We start from the raw sequence: 27,214 nt of genomic DNA, 5'->3' as shown, positions 1-27,214 counted from the left end.
GAAAGTATATTTTAAAAATGAGAAGAAACCCATTTGTATAGGGTAAGTAATAGTTTTCTATAGTTTATTTCTATTCATAGTTTAAAATATATTAATATATTTTTAATTTTGTACACAAAGTACGGCAGAAAATTTTTATGTTTTACAGTGCGCCGCGAACCAAAAAAGATTGAGAACCACTGGGTTACACCATAAAAACCACAGATCGATAGATTTCGTGTCATCTTCATCAAACTTTCGAAACAACTTCGAAGCGGGTGACATGGGCGTGTTAATAAAGCATAAATGTAGAAAAAGAGATGCTGGGAGTTGGGGGCCGTCGACGGGAGCGGAGGAGGAAGTCTCCTCGGATGAGCAGCTCCTCGGGTTACCTAGGAGGGGGACCGTTTTCCTCCGGGCTAGGCCAGGAGGGCGAAGGAGGGGCGGGACGCGACGCCAAGGCACCGAGAACGACTCCGCTCGGTCGACGCGGCCTTTGTCTCTCCTCCGGGCCTGCTGCGGCGGGGCAGAGCCGAGGAGAAAGAGGTAGGAAGGCACCGGTCGCCGGGCTGCGAGGAGTCCGGCAACCGCTCTTGGCCGCTTCGGGCGCGCTGGAGTGTACAGAAATGCCGTTGTAGCCCGACGCCGAGCGGCGCATTCTCCATCGCGATCGGGCCCCCGTGGCAGGGAGGGCTGGAGATGCCCGAGGACTGGCGAAACTGGTGGCCGCGGCTTCCCTCGCGCGTGCAGACATATGATTTATATATTGGTACGAGGAGGCCCTCCTCGCCTCTTTGCAGTCAGGCCGCCCTCTCTCTCTCGCCGCTTCCCCGACAAAGAAAAAGGCTTGGAGCAGCGGCAGTTTCCTCCGTTCCCAACCCCGGGATCCATTCACTTCCATTCTTAGCTAGGGTCGCGGTGGTGGGAGACCCCACAGTTCCAAACGCCATCGTCATTTAAGTGCTCCCCACCCCGGGGGTTGACAGATTTTGGGTTTCACTTGGAAGTGGGCGCATTTTAGTCTCTTGGAGAAGGTGTAAAGTGTCGGAGTGAGGGGACAGCACGGTGGTTGCAGGCTGCTTGTTACATGGCTTGATGAGCGCTTTTGCTGTTAATTCACTCACTCCTCCCCACCTATTTGCATCAAGCTCCACCCTGGCTCACTTCTCTGACCCTGATCCTCCAGGTATAATTCCTTCACAGGTATATATACTCCATCCCTTGAGTCTAAAGTCAAAATCTCAGGAGACCAGGCTGCCAACGCCCCCTCCAAACTGCATGCAGCAGCTTCGGAGCAGTTATGCACGCAGCAGCTTCTGATTATTTTGTCCAGCAAGCCACGATATCTGGTAACTTTTTGCCCACAGCGCACTAAAGTTAATTGCTTTGTGGGTACTTGTACAGTATGTGGACTCTTCCAACAAACGGAAGAGGGATGATTATGATTTTCTTAATGCTGAAGCACAACTGTGCCAGTGTTTTTGCATATTTATTTATTAAACTGATACCGCACCCTTCCTTCCAAAGGAGCCCAACATGTTTTATATACAACAAAGAGTCTCATGGGACCTTTGACATGGACACATTTAGTATGGCATAAGCCTTCATGGACTAGAGTCGCTGTCATTAGATCCATGAAGTGTTAACCTAACTTGGCAGATAGAGAAGAAAAAACTTGTAAAAAGAGAGAAAAAGGGGGGTAGAAAATAACACAAGACTCTGACAATTATATTAAAGCTTAAATGTATGTAAAAGTAAACACAGTGATCATTCACAAACCAGATATCCTGGCATTCGTAAATTACAGCACAATCCTAACCATGTATACTCAGAAGTAAGCCCTTCTGAATTCAATGGGATTTACTCCCAAATAAACGAGGTTACGATTGCAGTCTTAATTAACACCTGTAGTGGAATAAAAACCTGTTCTCTTGATTCAGGCTAATTTTACATGTATTTTGGGGGAGGAGGGAGGTGAATTTATGGGATTGAAAATTTAGTAGTCACATTTGTTTTCTTTCTGCTGGCAGATTAAATTAGTAAAATGTCCAGGCAAATGAGTATACAGTTCTATCTGTCTGTCTCACACATACCTTTAAAAGCAAAGCAGTAATGATGAAAGAATAGAGCAGAGTGAGATTTCAACTCCATTTAATCCTACAAAAACTTGCACTTCCTTGAATGAGATTTTGTATAACAAAACCAAAAATTGGAGCGCAAATCACAAATACAGACTGCATACCACACTCAGAATACCAACAGTGCTGATTATGCAGCTTTGTTGACTAGGAATACCAGAGCAGGAGATAACAATTATTTTAGATTTATTAGTGTGTTGGCACAAGGTTAAGATTTTGAGTGTGCATTGTTAGGTAAGTCAAACACGTCTCTGAACCTCTTCCTTTTGCTCTGGAATAGGGATTTTAAAAACACCTAGAGTTATAATACACCAGTTGATTCATTTATGATAACCAAAACAAAAACCTGGGAAAATTATAAAGGTTTGTTGTGGGCAGAGGAATTCAGCTTTTAATTTGAACATGGAATTAGTGTACTGATGCAGGTTTGAGCTGGACACTTTTGAGGATTTTATAATGTTTTTACCCACCTTTCCTCCAAAGAGCTCAAGACACCATATATAGTTCCCCCCTCTCCATTTTATTTTCACAAGAACATTGTGAGATAGGTTAACCCCATGGTTACCTATGATGGAAGAGTGGGAATTTTAACTTAGGTCAAATCCACATACAGCCATGAAGCTCACTGGGTGATCTTGGGCCAGTCACTGCCTCTCAGTCTCAGAGGAAGGCAATGGTAAACCCCATCTGAATACCGCTTACCATGAAAACCCTATTCATAGGGTCGCCATAAGTCAGGATTGACTTGAAGGCAGTCCATTTCCATTTTCCCCCTAGCTGAAGAAATTAATTGCTTTACCTATGAACTTCAGCAGGTGAATCCATACAGTCTTTTCATATCAAAGTAATTTTTGCAGCCTCCCAGTGGAAGACATCCACATTAACCCATATTTTTGTTCAATGTATTGATCTTACACAAGGGTTTAGGCCTCAGCAATTGTGTCTGCCAGACGTGTGAGGTCTCTGATCTGAACTATTCAGGGAACTATGACACATGAAGCTATTTCACAATGTTGTGACTTAAAAGCTTTTGGCTCTCCAGTACTGAGGCTTGGAGCAATTTCTCACATTACGTTTGAAAGATCAAGGTAAAGTCACTGGAATAACACTCTTGTGTAAAGTTCCATAAAAAGTAAGATACACTAACTTAAATATGTGTTTAAAATCATGGTGTAGTCCCTTGAAGGTTCTGTTGGTGATTTGACTATTTAGGTAAATTGTGATTGATTGTCTTCTTTATTATCATATTCTTGTTCAATCATATTTCAGAAAATCAGTAGCAAAAGTTGCCAAAACAAGCAACAATTGAGTCCATCTGCATTATACATTTACAGTAGTATCATACTATTTTAAACAGTCATGCCTTCTCCCAAAGAATCCTGGGAACTGTAGTTTAAGAGTACTGAAAGTTGTTAGGAGCAGGCTGGTGCTAAAGTGCGGCCAGGTCAGGCCCTTTGATAGGGTGGGGGAGAAGTAGCGCTCCCCTTCACGATCCACAACAGAGTACTGCCACGGATCACAGGGAGAGAGCTTCCCAGCTGCCTGCCCGTTCTCTGGCTCCACCTACCTGTCTCTCCTCTCTTTTGTGACTGCGTGGGCTGCATGTGCAGGACTGCCATTAACCAACATGGCGGCTGAGGTTTCCCTAAGGGGCTGATGCCCCTGCTGCCATCTTAGTTGATGGCAGGGATGCATGTGCGTAGCACGCATGTGTGCCATCAACCAAGATGGCGGCGGAGGCTTCAGCCCCTTAGGGAAACCTCAGCTGCCATCTTGGTTAATGGCAGCCCAGTGCGCATAGCCGCAAAAGACAGGAGAGACAGGTAGGTGGGGTGTGCGTGTGCCGGGGCCCAGGGCAAGCTGATTCCCAAGGGCCCTGGTATGCCTGGTGCTAGCCCTGGTTAGGAGACCCCCTATTTCCCCCCCATAGAGCTACAATTTCCAGAGTTCACTGGAAAGAGGATTGATTGTTCCATTCCATTTCATTTATTTGTATATAGCCAAAGGCTGTTACAAAAGAAATATTAACATATGTACATGATACAAAATTAAAATAATTAGTTAAAATACAACAAACTTAAATATTTATTTATGACAATTATTCTTAACATAACTGACTCTAAGCTTCTTCGCTGCGAGGGCAAAGTTAGCAGTAGAAATTATTACATTTGGGTCTACAGCTGATAATAAAAAAACCACTAGCTGGAAACTGTTTAGAGCATTATATGTCTGAAATAGCGGAATTAAAAATTTTGCTCTTGGAGTAGAAAACATTGGGCAGTCCAGCATGTAATGTAACACATCATCCGGCACCAAACACCCTGCTATACATAATCTTTCAGTATAAGGGGTGCCCAAATATCTACCTCGTAGGGTCGCTGTGGGCATCGTTTGAAAACGCAATTCGGTATAGGCTCTTCGGAGGGGTGCCCTAGTCAAAATATCCAAATAATTGGGCCATGCATTATTTGATTTAATATGAGGATACCAATATGAGAAATGAGAAGTTGTAATCTTTAAACTATCTTGCTTGGCCTCCTGTTCATAGATCAGATTCCGCAATGATTTCGGATTAGAATTTGCAATCGTGGCAGGGGTTAAAAGATACTGGAGACCTAGGGCGAAAAATTTTTGCGCCCAGCCCCCATTTTCCATCTGGTCTACCCAGCATAATTTGGACAAAGGAGGAGGATCGTTAACAGAGAGTTTATTCCAGAAACGTAGATATGCTAAATCGATCCTAGCCATTAAAGAGGGTGAATTGAGTTCTGATCTCAAAAAGGCCGCCGGAGTGCCTATGGGTAAACCTAAGATTTGCTTGAAAAAAGAGTTTTGGATTGGCTCAAGCACTAAACGCAAAGAGGGACCCCAAATCTCACTTCCGTACAGAATTGACGGGAGTATTTTTGATATATAGAGTTGGGACATGGGTTTCAATAATTGGCCACCTTTAGAGAAGAAGAATTTCTTCAATAGGCCCAGGGCTCTGGATGCTTGAAGTTTAATGTGATCCAAATGATGGGACCAGGACAGTTTGTTGTTAATATATATTCCCAGGTATTTAAAGGTGTGGACCTGTTCGATGTTGTGGCCGTTCAAAAGCCAAGACAATTTGGCTTTGCTATTTTTTTCCACATATCATTATTTTAGATTTTAAATAATTGATTTGGAGAAGTTGCAGATCACAATATTCTTGTAGATGGAAAAGCATTCTTTTAAGACCAATCCTATTCTGTGACAGCAAAAGCAAGTCATCCGCATATAATAAAACCGGAATCTTTCTATCTTTAATCGAGGGTGGAAAAAAAGTGGGTGACGCCATAGTCAGGACAATGTCATTAATAAAGAAATTAAATAAAAAGGGGGCCAGTAGGCAACCCTGTTTAACGCCTTTTCTCATTGGGATTTTTTGAGATAAAACCCCATTGAAACCAAGGCGAATTCTTATAACAGTATCATGATGAAGGATTTGGAGGAGCCATAACAGTCTTTTGTCAATTCCAGCCTTTTCTAGTTTCCTCCAAAGGAGGGGGCGATCGATTGAATCGAAAGCTGCCACAAAATCAATAAACGCTAGGAAGAGGGATGGTAAGGACTTCTTTTTGACTTTCATAATGAAATGGTGTAAAATAAACAATTGGTCAATTGTGGAAGCCCCATCCCTAAAACCTGCCTGAACATCCGATATAATAGAATGTTCCTTATCCCAGTCAAGAAGTTTCCTTAAGAGGTATCTCCCATAAAGCTTTGCTGCTACATCCAACAGGCTAATGGGTCTATAATTGGACGGGCGTGCGGGATCACCTTTTTTGAATATAGGGACCACTACGCTTGTTTTCCAGCCATGAGGGATACATCCTGATTCATTGATCTTTGAAAATAAAGCCGCTAAAATAGGGCACCACCAGGATGGAAAAGCTTGGTACAAATCAGGAGGGATCATGTCTTGTCCCGTGGCTTTCCCTGAGCGGAGAGCAGAGATTAAAGTATCAATTTCTGCTTCCGAAACCGGGGGCCATGAGGGGCAATTTCTGGGAATAGTAGGAAAATCTTGACCTAGTGGAGATAGATTGCCAAACGCGACTTGGAAATGGGAAATCTACGTTTGTGGGAGGATAGGGGGAATAGCTATAAACGGTTTATCAAATAAAGTACCATGAACCAGCCTCCAAAATTCCCCCTGATTGCCCTGATGGGCGGCCACACCTAATAATTGCCAAAGATGGGTGGTATGAAGTAATTTTTTAGATTTTAAAAGATTATTATAATCTTTTTTTAGATTTAAAAGTTTGGCTAGGGCCGTTTCCAAATAATGATAACGAAGAAAGCAAGTTTGAAAACCGATTTGCTTTTTCTTTGCCAGGAAGAGATCTTATCAAACCATGGCTTGCCACCAGAGCGTACGTTGACTGGGAAACTCTTAGATGAAGTGACGGCCGAATAAAGGTGGTTTAAAATTAGTTCGAATGTCTCAATGACATCCATTGATGGAGAGGATGCATTTAGGCGAAGGTTCAATAACTTAGGAGACATTAATATTGATTTGACCTCATCGAGTAATATAGGGCACCATCTGTGGCGTTTCGGGCCCTGATGTATTTCAATATCCGGAAAAGACGGCAAGGGGGACAGGTGACCAATTGAGACAGCTAGTTTCAAAGAAAGGGGGAGATGATCGCTATCAGATCTATCCTCAGTGGCAAAACCCTTTACACAGTCCAGCAAGTGGGGAGATACTAAAATGTAGTCTACCACACTGGCCCCTCTTTTAGTTATGAAGGTATAAAACCCCTTAGATGAATCAAATTTGGAACCATTTAGACAGATGAGGTGAGCACTTAGCAACAACCTGTATAAAGCATGCCCATTATTATTTAGCACCTTATCGTACGATGTGCGCGGTAGTAGTACCAGTTTGCCAGGACATAAAGTAGGAGGGTCAAAAAATTTGGAAAAACTAGATCCTAATCTGGCATTAAAATCACCACCAGTGATTAAATTATGTGTGGGATAATATTGTTGAATTTGTTCTATAAATTCAGAAAACTCTTGCCATAATAAGGAGCGGCGCCTCTGGTCATAAGGGGGAAAATAAACATTAATACATATAAAAGGGTGTTCTGAATGGTGCGTCAGAGGGGGGAAAGTTTTAGGAGAAATAGTTAAGGCTTGGCAATTTTCGGGGGTCACACATGACACCTCAGATACTAGGGCATTGAGTTCAGTAGAAATTAGAAGCGCTAGTCCACCACTAGCGCAACCTTTCTGAGCCAAACGTCTAGCTGGTTTAGTCCAGCTTTTAAACCCATCGATGTGTAGGTGGTGATCTTCAGTTAGCCATGTCTCTTGCAGGCCTAAGATGTCATAGTGCCGGAGAAAGGTTAAGAACTCGGGGTCAAAAGCTTTATTGTTCCAACCGGCTATGTTCCAAAACAAATAATTGGACTCTACCAGGGAGGAAGGGGCCTGGGGATTAGATGAAACTGAATGGGCTAAAATGCCTTCAGATTGAAGCAATGGTTTTCAATTAATTGAATCGTCTAATAATTGAATTTGGTCTATATCGGATCTTAGCACACTAACGTTTGTGATGGGCAATTTATGTCCCCGAGGAGAGAGCTGGGAAAAATGAGACGAATGAGTAGTTGATCCGATCTCATGCGGGGCCAGGCAGCGTCTTTCCATCCAGGTCGGGGATGACGGGATTGAGGCTCCTTCTGATAAACAGGGTGGAACTGCACTAGGATTCACTTGAGGACAAGAATGGCCAACAGAAGAAAGTTTTTGTTGATGGTACAAATCTGCCTTCAGACGTTCAAGTCTGTTGATTATGTTTGTTTGTTCAGCTACAGGGAGATCAGGGAAAATCTCAATAAGTTGGAGGTCTTCCGACTCCCTCGATTCATTTTGTATATCAGTGGAAGGGCAGAGTAGGTCCGTATCAACCAAATTGATCGGAGCTATTGGAGGAGTGGGGAGGTTTGTAGATTTACACCCAGGAAGACTAGAATGAAGAGATCTAATCCCCAAGGGGAAGGGAGGGGTTACATTCTTAAAACAATGAGTAATAAATAATCCATGATCCGCCAAGTAGGATTTTAAAGAATAAAACTTCTTAGCTATCACATTATTTATAAAGGTTATTATTACCTTAGTCATGCATTGATTACTGTACAGAAATAAAATTTTACTTATATCTACAGGAGCTAATTGTAGCGGTACACGGGAGATTAAGTATTCGCACAATTTAAATTTGTTCGGGTAGTGGCCACGTTTCCTCAGAAAGTTTGGAAAATTGAGGAGAACCACTTTGTTTTGCTAAATGACTAAATTCATGTGGGACTGTGACAAATCAGTTTCCAGTACCTTACGTGATGGAAGATTCATAGAAGGCAGAACAGAAGACTTATTTCTCGTAAACTGTGTAGTCTCCGCTGGAACACCTGGAGGCTGATGTTGTAGTTTATAAAGAGAAATAATGGAAGTGTCTTTTCCCGGGCAATCTGAACGATCTTCAACGTTGGGTGAACTTGGCTTCAAACAAACAGACGTGGTAGTTGATTGCAACGATTTAGAGTCTAAAAGTTTCAGAATTTCAAATAATGGGGTAAAATTTAATTTTTTTATAAGAAGGATTCTTGTAGTTTTTCACATTCTTGGGCTTCTTAAATTTCTTCACTGCTTTTTTACGTTTCTTGGATTTGTTGGAATGGGAGGGTAGATTAAGTGGATCAACGCACTTTGCGTGATCCTCCTTAATAAGTTTGGCTGAGTCAATAGATGCCGACTGGGAAGAATTTGTCATCAAGTTGTTTGCTGCAAATGTCAATGTCTTTAAAAGAGCATTAGATTCCGCAAAATAAGTCTTCATGAGATTAAGTTCCTCAAGGACCAGTAATAATGGACCTAAAGAGGAAACGGTCGGTGTCGATATTAAGAGATCGTCAGTCATCGTACTCTTATTAGAAAACGTAGTAGGAGTTGAAGTAGATAATTGAAGATCAGGTTGTAAAGGTTGTGAGGATTGGAGGCAACTTGATGAAATTCCTCTGAAAGATGTGTTAGCTGCTGCCAACTCCACACTGAGTGGGGTAGAATAGGAGTCATCTCTCCTGGAAATTGGTTCATTTATATAACTTAGTGACCAATCCATAATAAGTGGTGTCGTCGTAATAGGAGAAACAGACCGAAGACTTCTTGGGTCCTGCATAACAGGAACAGGCTCATGTAAAAAAAAGGAGGTGATTTTTGTTTGAGAGGCACAAAGAGGTGGAGGCGGGGAATGCGGCTGATTGCTTTCAACCAACTCCCTACATCTTTGCCTTGTCAGGACCATTTCGGAAGATCAATTCTCCCAACAAAACAAACAAATTTGACTTGCAATTAAGGACTACGCACAGTGAGAACAGTTGAAATTTCCTAAATCTTTTGAAATAAATCAAATCTTCATTTCAACTTTCGAGAGACGAGAGAATAATACCAGCACAGCTATTTACTTATAGAGGAAAAGTTTGTAAGCAGCGGCCCTCAGCACAGAGAAAACAGGGAGGATTATAAATCAGGCTTATCTAGCTGCAACGATTATATAATGATGTCAGGGAACTATAACGATCTGAAGAGCTGGCTGTATCTCATGAAATGAAGCCATTCAGATAAAACTAAATAGCAAGAAAGGCAATAAAAATTTCTTCTTACAGGAGCTGGCTTTGAGGCACTGAAAGCACGGCCGCCATTTTTTCTCTTCTCCGGATTGATTGTTAAATCACTCTGGAGATAGTTAGGGTCTCTCCTAACAACTCTCAGCACTCTTAACAAACTACAGTTCCCAGGATTGTTCAGGGGGAGCCATAGCTGTTTAAAGTGGCATGATACTGCTTTAGATGTACAGAGAAGATGGGATCTTGGAGTGACAAAGCAGTAATACTGGGAAACAGGATGACTGATCGCTATTCCTTCCTTCCTAACCAAGCCACTCTCTGGAAGGCACTTCTCAGTTCCAGGCATGATGAGAGAAGGAGAAAATGCAGTGTGGATACCATAGAAAGAGAAAGAAGGAAAGGTTCCCTTTTTTCTTTTCTCATGCCCCTCCACCCTGCTGTGAATTTTTGATGGACATTAGTACATTATTTATTTTATTATTTATGATTTGATTTATATCCCGCCCTTTCTCCCAGCAGGAGCCCAGGGCGGCAAACAGAAATGCTAAAAACACGTCAAAGCATCATAACATCATATTATCAAATTATCATTATTTTCGTCATCTCTTCATATGCAGTGTGGCCTGGTTCAGTAATCCTGGAGTACAGAGAATGCCCAACAACATGTCATCCTGAGGGAAAACCTATACATTCTTGCAAGAGCAAAAGTAAGTAAACCTATAAATTAACTCATGTTAAATTACATATTTATCCTGCCCCTCTTCCAAGGAACACAAAGCAGTATATAATATATACAAGTGACCTCACTTTACCCACACAGCTTGAGGTGGGCTACACTAAGAGAAAATTATTGATTCAGAGTGTGGATTTAATCACTGGCGTCTTCAGTCTAATAGGGCAATCCTAACCAGGTCTGCTCAGAAGCAAATCCTATTGAATACTCTATCCATTATTCCACACTGATAGTAGCGACTCACACTTGCAGTTGTGCTGGCTTCAGTGTGTCTCCTGTTCTGTTTTCTGAAGCGAGAGATGTACTATACTAGTCAAACTCTGCCCCCTTTTACTCCAAAACCTGGGGAAATGCAGCATTTCTCCATTAAATCAGCTTGAAGCTGAAATCAAAACTGTTTGGTAGATCAACCCGTTGTCACTCCATGATGTATCCAATGAAAATGGTTTGCTGTAAGTTGGGCAGAGACGGTCATTGGTCCAATGCTTTGCTGTGGGCGGTCCTAAAAGGTCTGAGAACAGCAGCGGGGAAGGGGGATGTGTCCAGCCATGGGCAAATGTGTTTTAAACTGAATCCAGAGAAAACGGTCTGGCTGCTTTTGAAGCAGTTAGCGTGACTGCAGCCTGATTCTCAGGCATAAGGTAGACTATTTGAGAGCAGTGGTGGGAGGAGATCTCTTGATGTTTCTGTTATTTTTTTAAAGAAGCTATGGGGGGCTGCTGGTTTGATTGGGGCTGGGTTTTTCTCAGCTGAGAAATATCTTGAGTGAGACATTTATACTGGGGAAATAAAAAAGGTAAAGGTGTCCCCGCACTTATAGTGTGAGTCGTTTCCGACTCTTAGGGTTATGTCTTGCGACGTTTACTAGACAGACCGTATATATGGGGTGGGATTGCCAGTTCCTTCCCCGGCCTTTCTTTACCCCCCAGCGTATGCCGGGTACTCATTTTACCGACCATGGATGGATGGAAGGCTGAGTGGACCTCGACCCCTTTTACCAGAGATTCAACTTCCTCCTTCTGTTGGAATCGAACTCCGGCCATGAGCAGAGCTTCGGCTGCGTTACCGCCGCTTACCTCTCTGCACCACGGAAATAGCACAATGCAAAATGGTTTTCAAAGAATACATCCCTTTTTTAGCACTATTTCCATAATAAAAGCAGAGCCCCTGTGGTTTTTCTTTGAATTAAATACAAAGGTATTGGGAGATTAATTGGTAGTATGTTGTTTGATTCGGGCTGTATGACAAAGTCTTTGTTAAAAGGGGACAGCCTATGCCTATAATTCAAGGTAAAGTTTATATTTATCTTTGGGCGCGTGCTAATCCACAGTAGTGGAGCTCTGGAAATGCAATTACCACATTTTTATGAAAAGTACAAACGTCTCTGCAGGACTGAGTGCAGGAGAAACCATTTTTTTGTTTTGTAGTTGAAGCCTGCTGTGCACAGTGCTGACTGGCTAGAAGTGTAAATATCATGAGCCCAGCTCCACCTCATTGAAGTCATAGTTCTTCAGCTGATTGATTTGGCTGGATAAATGTACATTAAATGGAATATCTATACATACTGCAGCGGATTTTTCTCTCTCTCTAAGGGTTGATGATTTTCCTAAAACAGGGAGAAGGGCAGTACTGACTCACCATTTGAACTGCTCTTCAGTACTTCAAGTCACGTGCCTTGTTAGTGAGATGAGAAGCTGGACTCTCCCCACGGGAGAACAAACTGCCGCAAGTCGTGTTTTATGTGCACGTTTCCTCAAGCTGTGCCAAAAATGACACCCCAGTTTCATAATCCCATTCACAGGCTACACAAATGGGGCAGCATCTTTGGCAAAGTTCTCGGGAGCAGAAGAAATTCTTAAAATGTTCAGCCTTTGGAGGGGACTTACCTTGACATGTGGTCAAGATGGTGGAGCAGTTTTTACGTGCATATTCTTTCTTTCTGCAATGGAGCTACAAATCAGCGTCCTGGCAGGCTGCTATGTTCCTGCACAGTGCCTCTGGAAGGCTACTAAGTCAGGACATAATTGTTATTACATGTGCATTGTGAGGAAAAAAAGATGGTGGCCCTCCAGATTTCCCCCAACAGTGCATCTGGGATGATACTATATAATGGCATAGCATTGGTCCTGAGTGGCACCGTGGGAAGAGAGCTGGTTGCAGTTGTTCCCGGCTGCTTCAAGCAGTCAGGAAATTTCTCAGATTTTGGAGTTAAAGGAAGATGCCGTTACCCCCACCTTTTCTAATAAGCCCTCCTATATTACAAAAAGTTTTCACTTTTGTTGACAATCTGAAGAAGACAAAACTTTGGAAAGCGATTTCTCCTGTTCCACCTACCCACAGAACAAAAGTTGATTCTGAAAGCTTCAGAATAGCTCTAGTTATAAACTCCCTTAACTACGAATGCTTGGACTGTGGACACCAGGGCAGTGCATCGTTTTTGAAGAGAGAGTTGCTAGTGCTGCTTCCTTCTAGGGAATCATATGTCTGGACTGGGAGCTATTATTTCTGATTTCATAAGACACAAGGAGAGCTCTGCTGGATCAAGTCAAGAACCCGGCACCCTTTTTCTCATACTGGAAGAAGCACTTTCTTTATGCCTAATCCATCTCTGCCAGTTCAGACTCCCATCAGTCCCATCGTGGAAGTTAAAAATCCCCCCCCACGTTTATCACTTTATGCAGATACCGAACTGTACTTGCCATTTTGTTTGTTTATTTATTTATTGTATTTATATACCGCCCCATAGCCGAAGCTCTCTGGGCGGTTTGCAGTACCCATTCATTTTGTTGCCCATTTATTCACTTTGGAGAGATGATTTTAGGGTCAGTGGCACTGTCAGAATTGATACCCTCTGGCCCCTCCCATTCCCCTCATACCAGGAGGTGGGAAGGGAATGAAATGTTTCCTTCTTCTTTCTTTTTTTGGGTGGGATGGAGGAGGAAGGGAGAGAAAAAAGGACCCATTTGTCCCCTTCCCATTATCTGGCAGGTGTCCAGTTTCTGAAGTAGGAGGAAAAGTGTCCAGTATCTGCCTTTAAACCCCTGCTTCCGTAAGCGGAAAGGAGGATTGCAGAGATAATAGGAAGCTGGGAGGATGTGACCATGAAACCCGTTCTTCAGGGGAAGGAAAGAGCCAAGAGAGTCAAGCAGGACCTGGTGATTGTTTACCCCTAAGCATGTCCAGCGGGCTTTTCCTTCAGCATTTGGGAATCAGAACACAAAAGAATGCCAGTGTGTCTCTGTGTGGTTGCAAGTGGGGGAGGGAATGAAAATAACCCTGCGCTAGAAGCAGGAATCTGAGACGCAGTCTTTGAAAAGGCAGAGGGTGAGATGGACATAAAATTAAGGCTGAAGTCCTGTGCAAGTCCCCATGAATTCAGCACTGTTGAATTCACAGTTCTCAGGATGCAACTAGAACAAAAGGAAAATGAGGGTGTGGAATAAATGCGGAACGCAAATGTGTGTGTGTGCAAGAGAAGGATAAAAGTGAAAGACATTCACAGAAAAAGAGAAGCACAAAGTTAAGGCTGCAACCTTCTACGTATTTACCTGGAAGTAAGCCCGACTGAGTGAGAGCCAGTGTGGCGTAGTGGTTAAGGTGCTGGACTACGACCTGGGAGACCAGGGTTCGAATCCCCACACAGCCACGAAGCTCGCTGGGTGACCTTGGGCCAGTCTCTGCCTCTCAGCCTCAGAGGGAGGCAATGGCAAACCACCTCTGAATACCGCTTACCATGAAAACCCCATTTATGGGGTTGCCATAAGTCAGAATCGACTTGAAGGCAGTCCATTTTTCAAGCCCAACTGAACTCACTAGGATTTCCTCTGAGTAGGCATGCAGAGGCTTGGGCTCCAGTTACTCAAGAAGAAGGAAAGGGGCCAGGGAAATGGAGGAAGGAAACCTTGAGTAAAATAGGAGACCCATGCATTTCCTTGGGGGGTGGCTGTTTGCCTCTTGGGCCCTTGGCTGTGGGTTGTAAATCTTAACAGGCAAATGGGATTGCTAGTTTGGACCAGGATGAATTGGTGGGCTGTCAAGCAAGGATCTCCTTCATTAGCTCTTTTAGCACAAACGCGCACCCCTGCCCATTCCATTTCTCTTTTGCTGCTGACTGACTACAGCTAATCCCCTGCTGGCTGTACACTTAGCTTCCTGCTACTGCTTGGACCACCTTTTTCCCACCTCCCGGGAGACAGGAAGCTCCTAATTTCCTTAATGGGGAAGGGGGCTCCATGCAAAGTCGAGATAGGGCTCCTGAGTCCTGCTCAGCAGTGGGAGGGAAAGTGGTTGCTTTAGCAAGGAGTGAGTCCTTGCTCCTGGCTTCTGAGCGGGCAGCTCCTGAGGAAGCAAGGCTTCTGCTGGATGTGTTTGCGGGTCCTCTTGCTTGCACTCAGTGGAGCTGGAGGGATGTAGTTCTGTCCTGAAGTCTGCTGGTAACAGCACCACTAGCTATTTGCAAGCTTTGCTTGTCACTGTTCTGAATGGCTGATTTGCTTTGCTTATGTAAAATGATAAAGAATAATTTGATGCCGTTTGCAAAGTTGGCCGTTTCACTGCTCTCCCCTGATTCCAGATCATTTACAAGCAAGTTAAAAAGCAATAGTGTGAAGACAGATCCTCGGGGGACACCACATCTTATTCCTCTCCTCTGTGGAACTTGTCCGTTTATTCCTACCCTTTGCTGCCAGACGTCTGAGGTCTTGCTGTTGTTATTACTCAATGGTCAGGGAATGGCCCTGTCTTCCCTATTGCTTCTCATGCACCAAAGCTTAGCTCTGCCACTACAAATGTGTTCCAAGGGCAGAGCTAAATCTTTTGGTCAGCCCCAGCTCAGATTTAAGCTGGAAAGATGTAAGAACCAGGGCTGTGGAGTCGGTACGCCAAACCTTTGACTCTGACTCCGACTCCTCTATTTTTCTACTGTCCGACTCCGACTCTGACTCCATCCAAAATTGCTTCCAACTCCACAGTCCTGGAAAGGGCTGTAAATGTCTTTTTAAATTGGATGCTCTCGTAGGAGCATTTTTATCACTGCCTGAATATGCGCTGATCTTGGCATCACAGCATTTGTCTTCATCTGGGTCCTGTGTCATACAAAATGTTTTCCATCTTGAGTTATGGTGAAATGCTCAACTACAGCTGACTTCATGGGAAGCTTCTTTGACATTATGAATTTATATTTTAAAAAATTTGTCAATCAAAATTTATTTTGAAGTCGGAGTCGGTCCATTTCTACTGACTCCAACTCTGACTCCACCCAAAATTGCATCCGACTCCACGACTCCACAGCCCTGGTAGGAACTGAAGGCCAAGGAAAAGAAGACCTTTTTATTGTAACCACTCTTCATATGCTGGGTTTGATTAATAATTTTTGAAGTTTTGAGGGCTAGCAGTATAAGCCCATAGCTGGTTCCCACTCTTGGATAAAAGATTCATTATTATTGCTCACTGCCTAACATCTCTTGCGTATTATAAGGTCTGAGTGCTCACGTTTCCCAGTCATACATCATTCAGTATGATGTTCCAAGTTGGCCTGATCACTGTTGAACTTCAGCTATTGAATGCTAATGATGTGGAAAGAAGAAACAGAATACCATTAACGGCTGCGTTTACTGTTCAGACAGAGGAAGGTGCAGAGCAAAATGAATCGGTCAGTAGCAACCTGTACAGAGAGGTTTCTGCCATTTATTTATTTAGAGAATTATCTTTTATCCTGCCCTGCAGCCAAAAAAGCTCCTAGGGTTGCTTACACATCACTGGAAAGAAACAAAAAACAAGACAGTCTCTGCCCTTAGACTTGCAATCTAAAAAGACGAGACAAAAGAAAAATGAATTGGAAATGAAAAGGAAATAAGCAAGCTCAGGTTCAAGGTCTTAGTTATAAGTTGTTCTAATGATGAGCCGAGGTGGAAAAGTTCAAGGAGAGAACACCTGGTCTCTCAGCTGCACTGATGGAGTGGCCCACTTTCTTTTACCTTCTGTGCTGCAGCCTGCATGGCTCAGTCGTGTGATAAAACTGAGATCGCCCATCAAGAATTATTTTGTTCCCAAAGCAATGAACCTGTACATGGAATTTCTCAAGGTTCCCTTTTTTGTGCACTTTTGCTTGCTCCATCAGATTACTGTTTAACTGATGTTTCAAAACAAGCATGCTAAATTTTATTGGTTTGGATTCCAACTAGGGGTCTGCAAATAGACGGGCTCCTTCCATTCATGGATAGGACTGAGATCTAGTGGGGCATCTGGACAACGGAAAGGGCAGAATGGGAACTTTGACTGCTCCCCCTTCCCTCTGCAGCCTCCTGCACCGCCTCTCGTGGTACTCCATGGGATTCCTCAACCTCTCTGGAACAGATTTTCAGGGGCTGCAGGGGGAAGGCAGAATTGATGCCTCCACCTTGCACTGCGGGAAGTATTCTGTAAGCAGAACTTCCCACCAGTGGAAGCCTAGTTAGGATCTAAGCCATAGCCTTTAACTGTAGTTTAGAGCTTGTACATGCAAGTCAGCGGTAAGCACTATAAATTCCTGTTGATTTCAAGTGGAGAATTACACATTTTGTTTTTCTTTCTTGCGTTGAAGTAAATGGGACTTACACACTTTTAGCTTTGGCTGGAACCATGCCTTTTGTTTTTAAATTGCTCCACAGAAAGCTATCCAAAAAGCTATTGGTATACTTCAAGCCCTTCCTTTTAAACCAGAGTTGGGGAGCCTTTTTGGTTCTGGGGGCCAGATCTTTATCTGACCCCATCCTGTGGACCAATTTTGATTGGTGAGCAGGGGCATCCAACCTGTCAGTCACACGATGGCATTATGATGCCACATGATTGGACAGCTGGGTTGTCCTGCCCACCTGTCAAAATTCCTTGCATGGGGTTCTCTTCCCACCTGGCTAATTTCCACCTCCAGTGTTTGTTTCTCTCTCCTTGAGCAAGGCACACTCCTCCCACCCATCAGCTGATGGGCTGTTGGGAGCCAGCCTTGCTCCATCAAGGGAACAATTAGAAGCCCACTTTAAGCTTCCAGTTGTTCCTTTGAAGTCCCACCCTTACCTTGCCCCACTCCTGATGTCATGACTTCATGAATTTGCCTAATCCCCTTTTAAAGCCATATAATCCAGTTATCATCAACCGCATCTTGTGGCAATGAATTCCAACTGTTTCTTGTGCATTGTGTGAAGAATACTTTATTTTGTCTCTTCTGAACGTGCTACCCAACAATTTCAGTTGTTGACCCAAGTTCTAGTGTTACAAGAGAGAGAGGAAAATGTTCCTATATCCCCTTTCTGCCCCCCCGCATAATTTTATTCCCCATTAATTGTCTTTTTCCAAACTAATAAGAAAATAGTTAAGGTAACTCAGTAACATAATAGCTGAGAGGACATGATCAGAGCCCCAGATGTGAGGAGCTGACATTCCAAATCAAAATGTAAAGGTGTGATTGTTAAGACATGTAGAGAGAATGAATGAAACCTTGGTGCCACTTTTCGGGCACAATTCAAAGTGCTGATGTTGACGTTTAAAGCCTTTTATGACATGGGGCCATGGTGTTTGAAGGGTCATGTGTGTCCATATTGGCCTGCCTGTACATTTAAGGTTATTGTTGGATGCTCTTTCTTGGGGTTCCCTCACTGACTGGTGGGTTGTAGATGGCAACCAGGGAAAGAGCCTTCTCAGTGGTGGCACACATATGCAGGCATGTGTGCCTGCCCCCCTTTTGTAACGCTTTCCCCAGGAGGGCGTGCCAAACACTTTGCTTTTCCCCAAAATTCAGATACTGGAAATAGTATGGTTCTCTCAAATATGCATAGGTTTGACATAAATAACGGTCAACACAGTTTTGCTGAAGAATCTGTTTTTTCAAGTAAAGTCTTTCTATAAAGGATTTGACCGTTTGTTTTAACCTTGCATGGCAAATTTTGATATATGTTAAACAGAATAACAACTGGCTGATTCATCAGATAGCTATAAATAAAACATTGTGTATTTACTTAGTTGGCTCCATTTCTTCCCGACCCTTTTCCAAGGGCACAGGGTGGATATCAGTCTTCTCTCTCTCTCTCTCTCTCTCTCTCTCTCTTTCTCTCTCTGTGTGTGTGTGTGTGTCTGTCTGTCTGTCTGTCTGTCTCTCTCTCTCTCTCTCTCTCACACACACACACACACAGAGAAAGAGAGAGAGAGAGAAATCTGTTCGCTTCCTAGGGCACCTTTTTAATGCTCATTTATTTCCACATGTCTATTTTAGTTGTCCAGAAGAAGACTAACATGGAGCTAATCGATTTCCAAATGACAAAAGTGGATGGCATGATAAATGAGGACACTGCAAGATCTGAAGCTCTCCTGCACTGCTTGGTAAGATGGGTCCATTCCAACCTGCCATTTAGTATGTCTGTTACCGTCCAATGATGAATGGAGGCTCTGCCGTGTGCATTACCGAAAGCTCTCTTGGAGGCTGGGACTTTGAAAAGGCCCTTGCAATCTTACAGCAAGTGGCCAGGCTGTGGCAAGATGAGTCTAATGTGAACAAGAGCAGGGCAAAGTTTTTCCTTCTGCATATGAATAGCATTCATGACACTTGAGTTAAAACCCGTTTCCATGTTGTGAAGCTGTAAAAATGTAAAGGAAAGAGACAAAAGCAACAAGGAGGGGAAATAATCCTTGTCAACCTTCTTTGAGAGACTGTGTTGGTACTGAAGATACAATTTTACAAAAAAATATTCTCACCCTATGATTAAATAATATCTTTTAAACCTTTTATTAATTTTATCAAAGGACCGGTTTGAATTTGTCTATTTGGTTTTAAGCAAATTAGAACAATAAACTGGAGAAGCCCAAATCTGCCCTTCTCCCTTCCACTCCCTGCTCTGTCTGTGACCATGGCCCTGATCCACTCTAAGTACAAGACTAAAAGATTCCAGGAGATGGTGAGAAAGAGGAAGCCAAACAAGCCAACAAATAAACAAACAAGAAAGGAAAAAATAGTGGGAGTAAATTGCTCACTACGACATCTTTATACCTAGAAGAAGCAGACTCCGAATTTGTTAAATTGATTTTGTGACATTTCTCTTAGTATTCACGGAGAGTTTCAGTTATCCAGGTTTCATCTCCGAGTGGGATGATAGTCTTTATCGATTGATTGACTGATTTTTGCAACACCATCATGGAATAAGGGTAGCTCTTCTCATCTAGATTTTTCCAGTCTAAAGCCACTTGCCAAAGTACCACAGGAACTCTTAAATGTAAATGTGAATTTCACACAGAAATTTAACCCCTGGATCAAAGTGTTCACCATAAGCTTAAAAAGATAGATGCTTCCTTAGTTTATGGAAATATAAATGAAAATTGAGCTAATAATATCTGCAGGCGGGTTTTCAGAAAAATCTGAAATTGCAGCACTAAGTCTTGCATCAATTAATAGGCAGACAGTAATAATATACTAAGTGAAATACTAATGCCATATTGCAAATGGGAGGCTCAGTGGAGATATTACACTAAACAACGATTTGCATGAACCACTATTTCAAACCCAAATTATGGTTTGGGCTTAGAACCACATTTTCAAAAAGTGATCTGGAGCAGCCTGTCTGCTCTTGTTTCCTTCTGATCAACACTCTTGATTTTTTAAAATAGGGGTATGTGTAGAGCAATGGCTATAACTATGATCTGTCAGTTAAGACATTACTCTGGCTGCATTTGCAAATCATGCTAAGCCAAACCATGGCTTACTGAGGAGGAGATCACACCCACTTTGCTCCTCCCTAGGCTTTTTAGGTCAGGAAAGCTCAGCAGCTATGCCAGGTTTTGGCTTCACATGTCACCTGTACCCAGGATTGTGGTAGAAGTCTCTTCTTTTTAACCATGATCTGTAGCCAAGCCAAAGTGCTCCTTTCCAGAACGAGCCAGCATGTTCATATGGTCATGTCTCTGCCTATTCTAGCTTACTGTGATGTGCAAACCAGGGAATTAAATCATAGCTAGCACAAACTATGGTTTGCAATTTCTTTTCAAACCGTGATTTCTGTTTCTGGTTTTCTGGTGGATTTCAAACCTTGACTTGCCAATTCAGACATCACATCAAATGGTTGCTTCGGTGTGATGCCTCAATATTTATAGTAGAAACAGCTAGGCAGTATTTGGACTAATTTTTTTTAAAATTTATGATTGTCAGGCCTAATTGTGGATGTAAATTCACATGCCTTTTCCTGCCACTTAAAAGAAAGGTCTAATTGGGAAGTATGGAAAGTCCTTCTAAGGAGATTCTTGTAATAAGCTCCCAAGAATATAACTCCCAAGATTTTGTTGTTATGAAATCTAATGATGGATAAAAACGTATATTTTCCCTATTCCCGTGTTTTGTTTTAAACAGACTTTGTGGCAAAGGGGAGGAGTTTGGGGAATGGCATACTCAGGATCTTGAGTAATTTTTCAGTTTTTGCATGAAGGCACCAGGTGAAAGTTCCATTGTCTTTGTGTGTAAATTGGATAAATGGATTGGATAAATGGATATTTGTTCTCTCTGAAGATATGATGCTTGAGAAAAATGTGAATTGCAAACAGAAAAATCCAAGATTCAGGCACATAGCAGCCCATTTGCAAGCATGTTGTTGCATTCCCTACTCACCATCCCCAAAGCAGAACTTATTTGTTTTCCCCATGCAAAAGGAAAGTCCAGTTTTCTTCCAGGAAAGTAAAGAGTGGCAAATGTTGGAGCAGTTGAAAGCTTCTGCTTTAGAACTCAACGGTCACACACCTTTATAATAGGAGAGATTTTGTTCAACCCAGGAAAATTAATTCATCCAGGCCTTCCCTTTTGTCACTGGAACAAAAGGAAATTAACAATTCTGATATAGCCAATAGTAATTAATTGCTTTAAAGCAATTAACTGCATCTTAAACTGGGGATGGAACTATTGCCAACTTCCCCCCTTTTTTTTGTAGAAGGTGTGTGTAACTTTAATGTTAGTACTTCCAAGCAGCTTGACACTTGTTCACCAGCTAGTTACTGTCCCATCTTCCTTTCTGGACAGCTGTGTCTGCATGTTGTCAGTTTCTTGAAACTCTGCCAGCCAGCCTTCAGTTCAATAGAGGGCTTTTAATAGTAGCCTCTAGAGCAGAGGTGGCTTGCTAGGGAATCAAATTTGCCTGCAAGGCCATTTTTAAAAAACTATGCCCATCTACCAATCAGCTGAGGTCACCCTGATGGGGGTGTGATGTCAGCTGATGGGGGTATGATGTCAGCTGATGGGGGTGTGATGTCAGCTGATGGGGGGTTGATTCTGCATTGGCTGCACCTTCCAGTTTCCCTGCTGGGAGCTGGCACAAGCAAGCAAAGCAGTAGGATTGAAAGCACACTCATCAGATGATGGGCAGGGATTAAATCCTGCTGGAATCCTGCTCAGTTTGGCTGCATGCTGGGAACAGGCACATGCAGCCCAACACAGTGTGGGGCTGTTTGAAAGCCCTTTTGCAAACAGCCCCGCACTGCTCTTTAAACCTCTGGTTTTTGGAAGTTCAAAAAGCAGCACTGGGCAGCTTGCAAGAGGGACATTCAAACAGCCCCGTGCTGCTCTTTAAACCTCTGAAAACTAGGAGTTCATAGAGCAGTGTGGGGCTGTTGGCAGAAGGGCTTTCAAACAGCCCCAAGCTACACTTGGAAGTCCTGATAGTCAGGGCTTCAAAGCGCAGCATCCCTATGGTGGCAGGTGATTGACAGGTGGGTTGCTCTGCCCACCTATCAGATCTGGCCCACCAGCCAGAAAAGTTTTTTCTCCCTGCCCTAGAGCCTTCAGTTGCTGTCTATAATGTAGGAGTCATTGTGGCAATATCACCTCTGTACAGAGCATACGAGTGTGTCATTTTAGGGAGAACAATGATATAGGGAATACAAAATGGGTTGTTTGTCCATTGCTTGTACTTCTAACCAAAAAGCTATCCATCTTGACCTTGTTGACTATCTCTCACTGCAGTGTCTAGTTAGGGGACTAGCCAAAGGGAAAGGGTTGACTGGCATGGAAGGAAGTAGTTGCGCCATGATAGGCAAGTGAGAGAATTCAACAGAGAGCTCCTGGTGAGATGACCAAAGTAAAATGCTGGGCAGATCATTTCTGCCATCCAGCTGAAGTAAAGTTCCATTACTTTGTATTATTTGCCCTGTTGACACCTGGTTTCATTTCCCTCTACTACTTCTGTTGCCTCCCTTGTGTCTGCTTCCACTTGGGATGGGAGCCTGTTCTCTAATGCTTGTTAAAGCACCATGTACATGGATGGCGCTATATAAATACTAACAGCAATAATTTCAGACCGAAGTACGCATCAGGGATGGGTGTGCAGTGTGCTCAGAAGGGATTGCAGAATGTGGATGCTGATCTGGTAGATGGATACTGTTTCAGCAAAGTTTCTGTTAGTGTGCTGAGGCAGCAAAGCTGTGTGCGCGGTTTCTTATGTTGATTATTTTATTGTGCTTGGAAGTGATTTTACAGATTGTTGCAGGATTGTCTGTCTGTCTATCTGTCTTGTGATGAACCGGATTCCTGAGACTGACATCTGTGGATGGAACCAGTAGAAGAATTCTGTGCATCTCTGCTCCCAGATTCCACAGAAAGAGAATTCATAGGTGAGAGAGAAAAAGTAGATGATCTCCATCAAATGCCTCCTCCTGGTCTTGCTTTATGCATGGTGGGGCTGGAATCACTCTTTCTTGCGGGTCTTGTCTCATCTTCATCACTAATGGCAGTAAAAGTGTCTTCACTTTCTCCGCCTCCTCTTCTGCATCTTTATATCTCAGATGACTGATTGTGCAATTGTGCTTTCCTTATGAGATGGTGGGGGCAGCACTGAACAGCATGGGCTCCCCGCCTGGCCCTTTTGTTGAGAAAGGTAGAGGGCTTGACAAATAGGAAAGCTGGTGACTCTCAGGTTTGCCTTGGCTAGCCAAAAATTGCAAACTTTTGGCCTTCAGCCCTGCCTTGATGGTAACCATGGTATAATCAAACAACTTGCAGAAGATACCACGTTCTGTTGTTCCCACTGCCTTCCATTCATCTTTCCTGGCCCCTGTTGTTTTCTGTGATGAGACACACCTGGATCCCAACTGAGGGAAAAGGAGTTGTGGGGAGGGAGTTACAAGGGAAAAGTAGGGGCAGCCCATTCCATTTCCTTCTCTGCTTCAGATTCCAGCCTCCCCCCAACTACTTTACAGGTGTTTGGTAGAGACCCAGGTGTCTGCTGAATGTGTCTTCTGACCTCTGGGTGCTCTGTGGAAAGTGCTTCTCCACAAGGTTGATGGAACCCCATAACATTTTCTTTCTCCTAGGAGACAGATGTTAGTGAGCAGAGTGTAAACATCTGTGAGTTAATCTTCTTTAAACAGAGTGGAAAACTATTCAGCTAAGTGCAGGATAATTCTTTATTGCACCACATATTCAATGAGTTGCAACATTTTTTGCACTGAACCACTCTTCATCTGAGGAAGGATTGGAAAGTTCTCTTTACATGCTTCAAGGGGAGCAGCATGCCTTCTTTTCGGCAGGCAGATATCTCACCTTTGTAACACAACTAGCAGGGCAGACTGCCAGCAATGTGCACGTCACCCTGTTGTGACTCCCAGCACTATTCTTTACATCGTCAGCTTACATTGGGGCAAGGTTCCTACAGCTTGCTGGTTACTTATCTGGTCATAGAGGAACTACCAGCTAAACTCCCAGCCTCTACAGGTCAAGCAATCAGCCCATCTTCCCCTCCTTATCTTCTGTTAACTTAAAACAGGGGTGGCGAACCTGTGGTCCTCCATATGTTGTTACACTCCAGCTTCCATCAGCCCCAGCCAGCACAGTCAGTGGTCAGGGATAGTGGGAGCTGAAGTCCATCTGGAGGATCACAGGCTTCCCACCCCCGACATAAAGCCTCTAGTGCAGTGGTTCTCAAACTTTTTTGGTTCACGGCGCACTGTAAAACATAAAAATTTTCTGGCACACTTGGCGTACAAAATTAAAAATATATTAATATATATTTAAACTATGAATAAAAATAACTTAAACTATAGAAAACTGTTACTTACCCTAAACAAATGGGTTTCTTCTCATTTTTAAAATACACTTTCATAATATTTGAGGCACACCTAGCCACCTCTTAGGGCGCACCAGTGTGCAGAATCACTGCTCTAGTGCAGCCTTTCCCAGCCAGTGTGCCTCCAGATGTTGTTGGACCACAACTCCTATCTTTCCTGACCATTGGCAATGCTGGCTGAGGCTGATGGGAGTTGTGGTCCAACAGCATCTGGAGGCACACTGGTTGGGAAAGGCTGCTCTAGTGGAACTCATCAAAACAATCTAGGCAGCCTGAAGGGAACTCTGCCCCCTGGTGGTAGAGGAATCCTGTCACACTCAAGTTCCAAATTAATTCACTTTTATTAAAGAAAAAGGAGGAAGGCAGCAAGGATGCGCAATAAAGAAAACATCTTACTTGTCTACTGAACAGTCTAATGTAGCAAGCACACTTAGTAAAGACTCATGGCCACTTCTTAGATCCTGTTAGAATGAATGGGCAAAAAGTGGCAGTGCATAGCGAAAGATTTCATGTTTTATTCTAGCTAATCAGGAGAGTCCTGATGACTGACAGCATAAGGTGGACTTTTAGGGCGGCCTTTCCCAACCTTTGGGTCCCCAGACTACAATTCCCATAATTCCTGACCATTGGCCATACAAGCTAAGGCTTATGGGAGTTGTAGTCCAGCAACATCTGGGGACCCAAAGGTTGGGAAAGGCTGTTTTAGGGGATAGGTGTGAGGCATGCACAAGCAACACCCAAGGAGAGAGGCAAGGAATGCTGGGAATCACTCCAAGAAGGTGAGAAGTGGGGAAGGATGGGGCTAAACCTTCCCTGCCAAACAAACATGGATTTAAAAGAGATTTGCTAGTACATGCCACGGAAGGTTTCTTGAGATGGCTTCTAGTATTTCTGGACAAGGCCATGGGATTATTAAAGACTTCAGGGTGCCATGTCATACCTACCAGGCAGTTACTGGGATTTATATTATTTGTCTAAATCCTCATATCCGATATTTCTCTCTTCTAGAACACCATGAGATCCCCAGTGAGTATGAGGAAGAGGTTCCTCAAGAGGATGATCCAGAAAACATGCAGCAAGATGAGATTTTACCAGGGCGAGTTGAAGAAGATGATTCTCAGAGTCTCGGTGAGGGAGAAACCATTGAGGGTGAGCAAGACAACCGCTCTGATCAGCAGCACAATGAATCTCCTGATCAAGAAGGAGGCTTGGGGATCCTCCAAGACATCATCTCTCCATCTGGGATTCCTTTGGGAGTAGAACCTTTTAGTTACACTGAATGTGCAGAGATCATCCAAAAGAACTCAAGACTTAATGTCAAACCTGAGATCTCTCCAGCAGGAGAAAAGCCTCATAAATGTACTGAATGTAGCAAGAGCTTTAGCTGGCGTTCAGACCTCATTAAACATCAAAGAATTCACACAGGGGAGAAGCCCTACATATGTAGTGAATGTGGGGAAAACTTCACAGTGAGCTCTCACCTTTTTACACACAAGAGAATCCACACAGGAGAGAAGCCTTTCCTTTGTACAGAGTGTGGGAAATGCTTCAGTCGGAACTCGCACCTTGTTAACCACCAAAGAACCCACACGGGAGAGAAACCCTTTGAATGTAGTGAGTGTGGGAAAAGTTTCAGTGATTTCTCAACGCTTACTCAGCACCAGAGAACGCACACAGGTGAAAAGCCCTATATATGTGTTGAATGTGGAAAAGGCTTTATACAGAGTTCACATCTCATAAGGCATCGGAAAACCCACATGGGAGAGAAACCCTATAAGTGCGCTGAGTGTGGGAAAGGTTTCCGATACAAGACTCATCTTGTACAACACCACAGACTTCACATAGGTTAAGAAAGCGGGGAGAACAACTTCCTTGCCCATGAAAGCTTATGAATGTTTAAGTTATATGGGGCAATGGAGTAAAGAAGGAACCTTAAGAAAACTATTAAGTATCCTTAACTGGAGTTAATAGGCCAGCATCGATGGCAGCTCCATGCTTGACATAGAAAACATGTTTGCCGTGTGGACACTAGTGTTTGCCAAACCATTGCTTAAACTATGGATGACATACACCCTGTGCGAATGTCTGGAACCCCTGGCCAAATTGACTCCCTGACACATGCGCATACGTGTGCACACGTGTACATTGTCCACACTTTATGTGCATGCTTCAGGAAACACTTGGTGCAGCACTAGTGCATATGCAGTAGTGTGGAGCTTCCCTGAGCAATAGGGAGGAAGGCTGGCTGTTGCAGGTCAGGTATTTTGGGAAGTGGGTGAGTGTAGTTTGTGGACTGATGGGTTGGGGAAGGAGGGTCAGACAAAGAATGGGACCTTGGGTTCTGTAGGGATGTGGTTGTCAAGACACACTGAAGTGCAGTAGGGGAAAGACATTTTGTGTCCCTGTTCAGACACCAGAAAGCATTCCGTGTTGTGTAGTTGATCCTAAATAGTGTTTTTGGAAATAGCTCCCATTTTTCACCTGCAGGTGGAACAATTCCCCTTAATCTTTCACACAGAATCTTCCCTGATTGCATTGGGTTTTAAAAATGTATATAGATGTTATTCTAGGAGCTCAGTTGAACCTGTTGGGGAGAGAGGAAATGTAGCAAGTTTGGGATACGTTAACTCTACTGTCTTTTGAAAT

General features: G+C 43.3%; 1 protein-coding gene across 4 annotated transcripts; it reads left to right on the top strand.

Annotated features, from left to right (window-relative positions):
* Positions 1-27,214, top strand: LOC133389213 (zinc finger protein 697-like). Of its 4 annotated transcripts, none has more exons than XM_061636481.1 (5): positions 1-42; positions 10,393-10,482; positions 18,751-18,857; positions 22,994-23,117; positions 25,577-27,214. In XM_061636481.1, exons 4-5 carry the CDS (start codon positions 23,054-23,056, stop codon positions 26,416-26,418), a joined length of 906 nt encoding a protein of 301 aa, XP_061492465.1. In that variant the 5' UTR covers positions 1-42; positions 10,393-10,482; positions 18,751-18,857; positions 22,994-23,053; the 3' UTR covers positions 26,419-27,214. The 4 variants fall into 4 exon arrangements, with proteins under 4 accessions (XP_061492465.1, XP_061492435.1, XP_061492446.1 ...); XM_061636451.1 differs by lacking the exon at positions 1-42 and adding an exon at positions 326-525; XM_061636462.1 differs by lacking the exon at positions 1-42 and adding an exon at positions 326-525 and having other exon boundaries at positions 22,973-23,117.

Source organism: Rhineura floridana, chromosome 1 (genome assembly GCF_030035675.1).
Source record: "Rhineura floridana isolate rRhiFlo1 chromosome 1, rRhiFlo1.hap2, whole genome shotgun sequence".
Lineage (NCBI taxonomy): Eukaryota > Metazoa > Chordata > Lepidosauria > Squamata > Rhineuridae > Rhineura > Rhineura floridana.
Note: the sequence above shows the minus strand (reverse complement) of the source record. Positions and strands in the feature narration are given on the sequence as shown.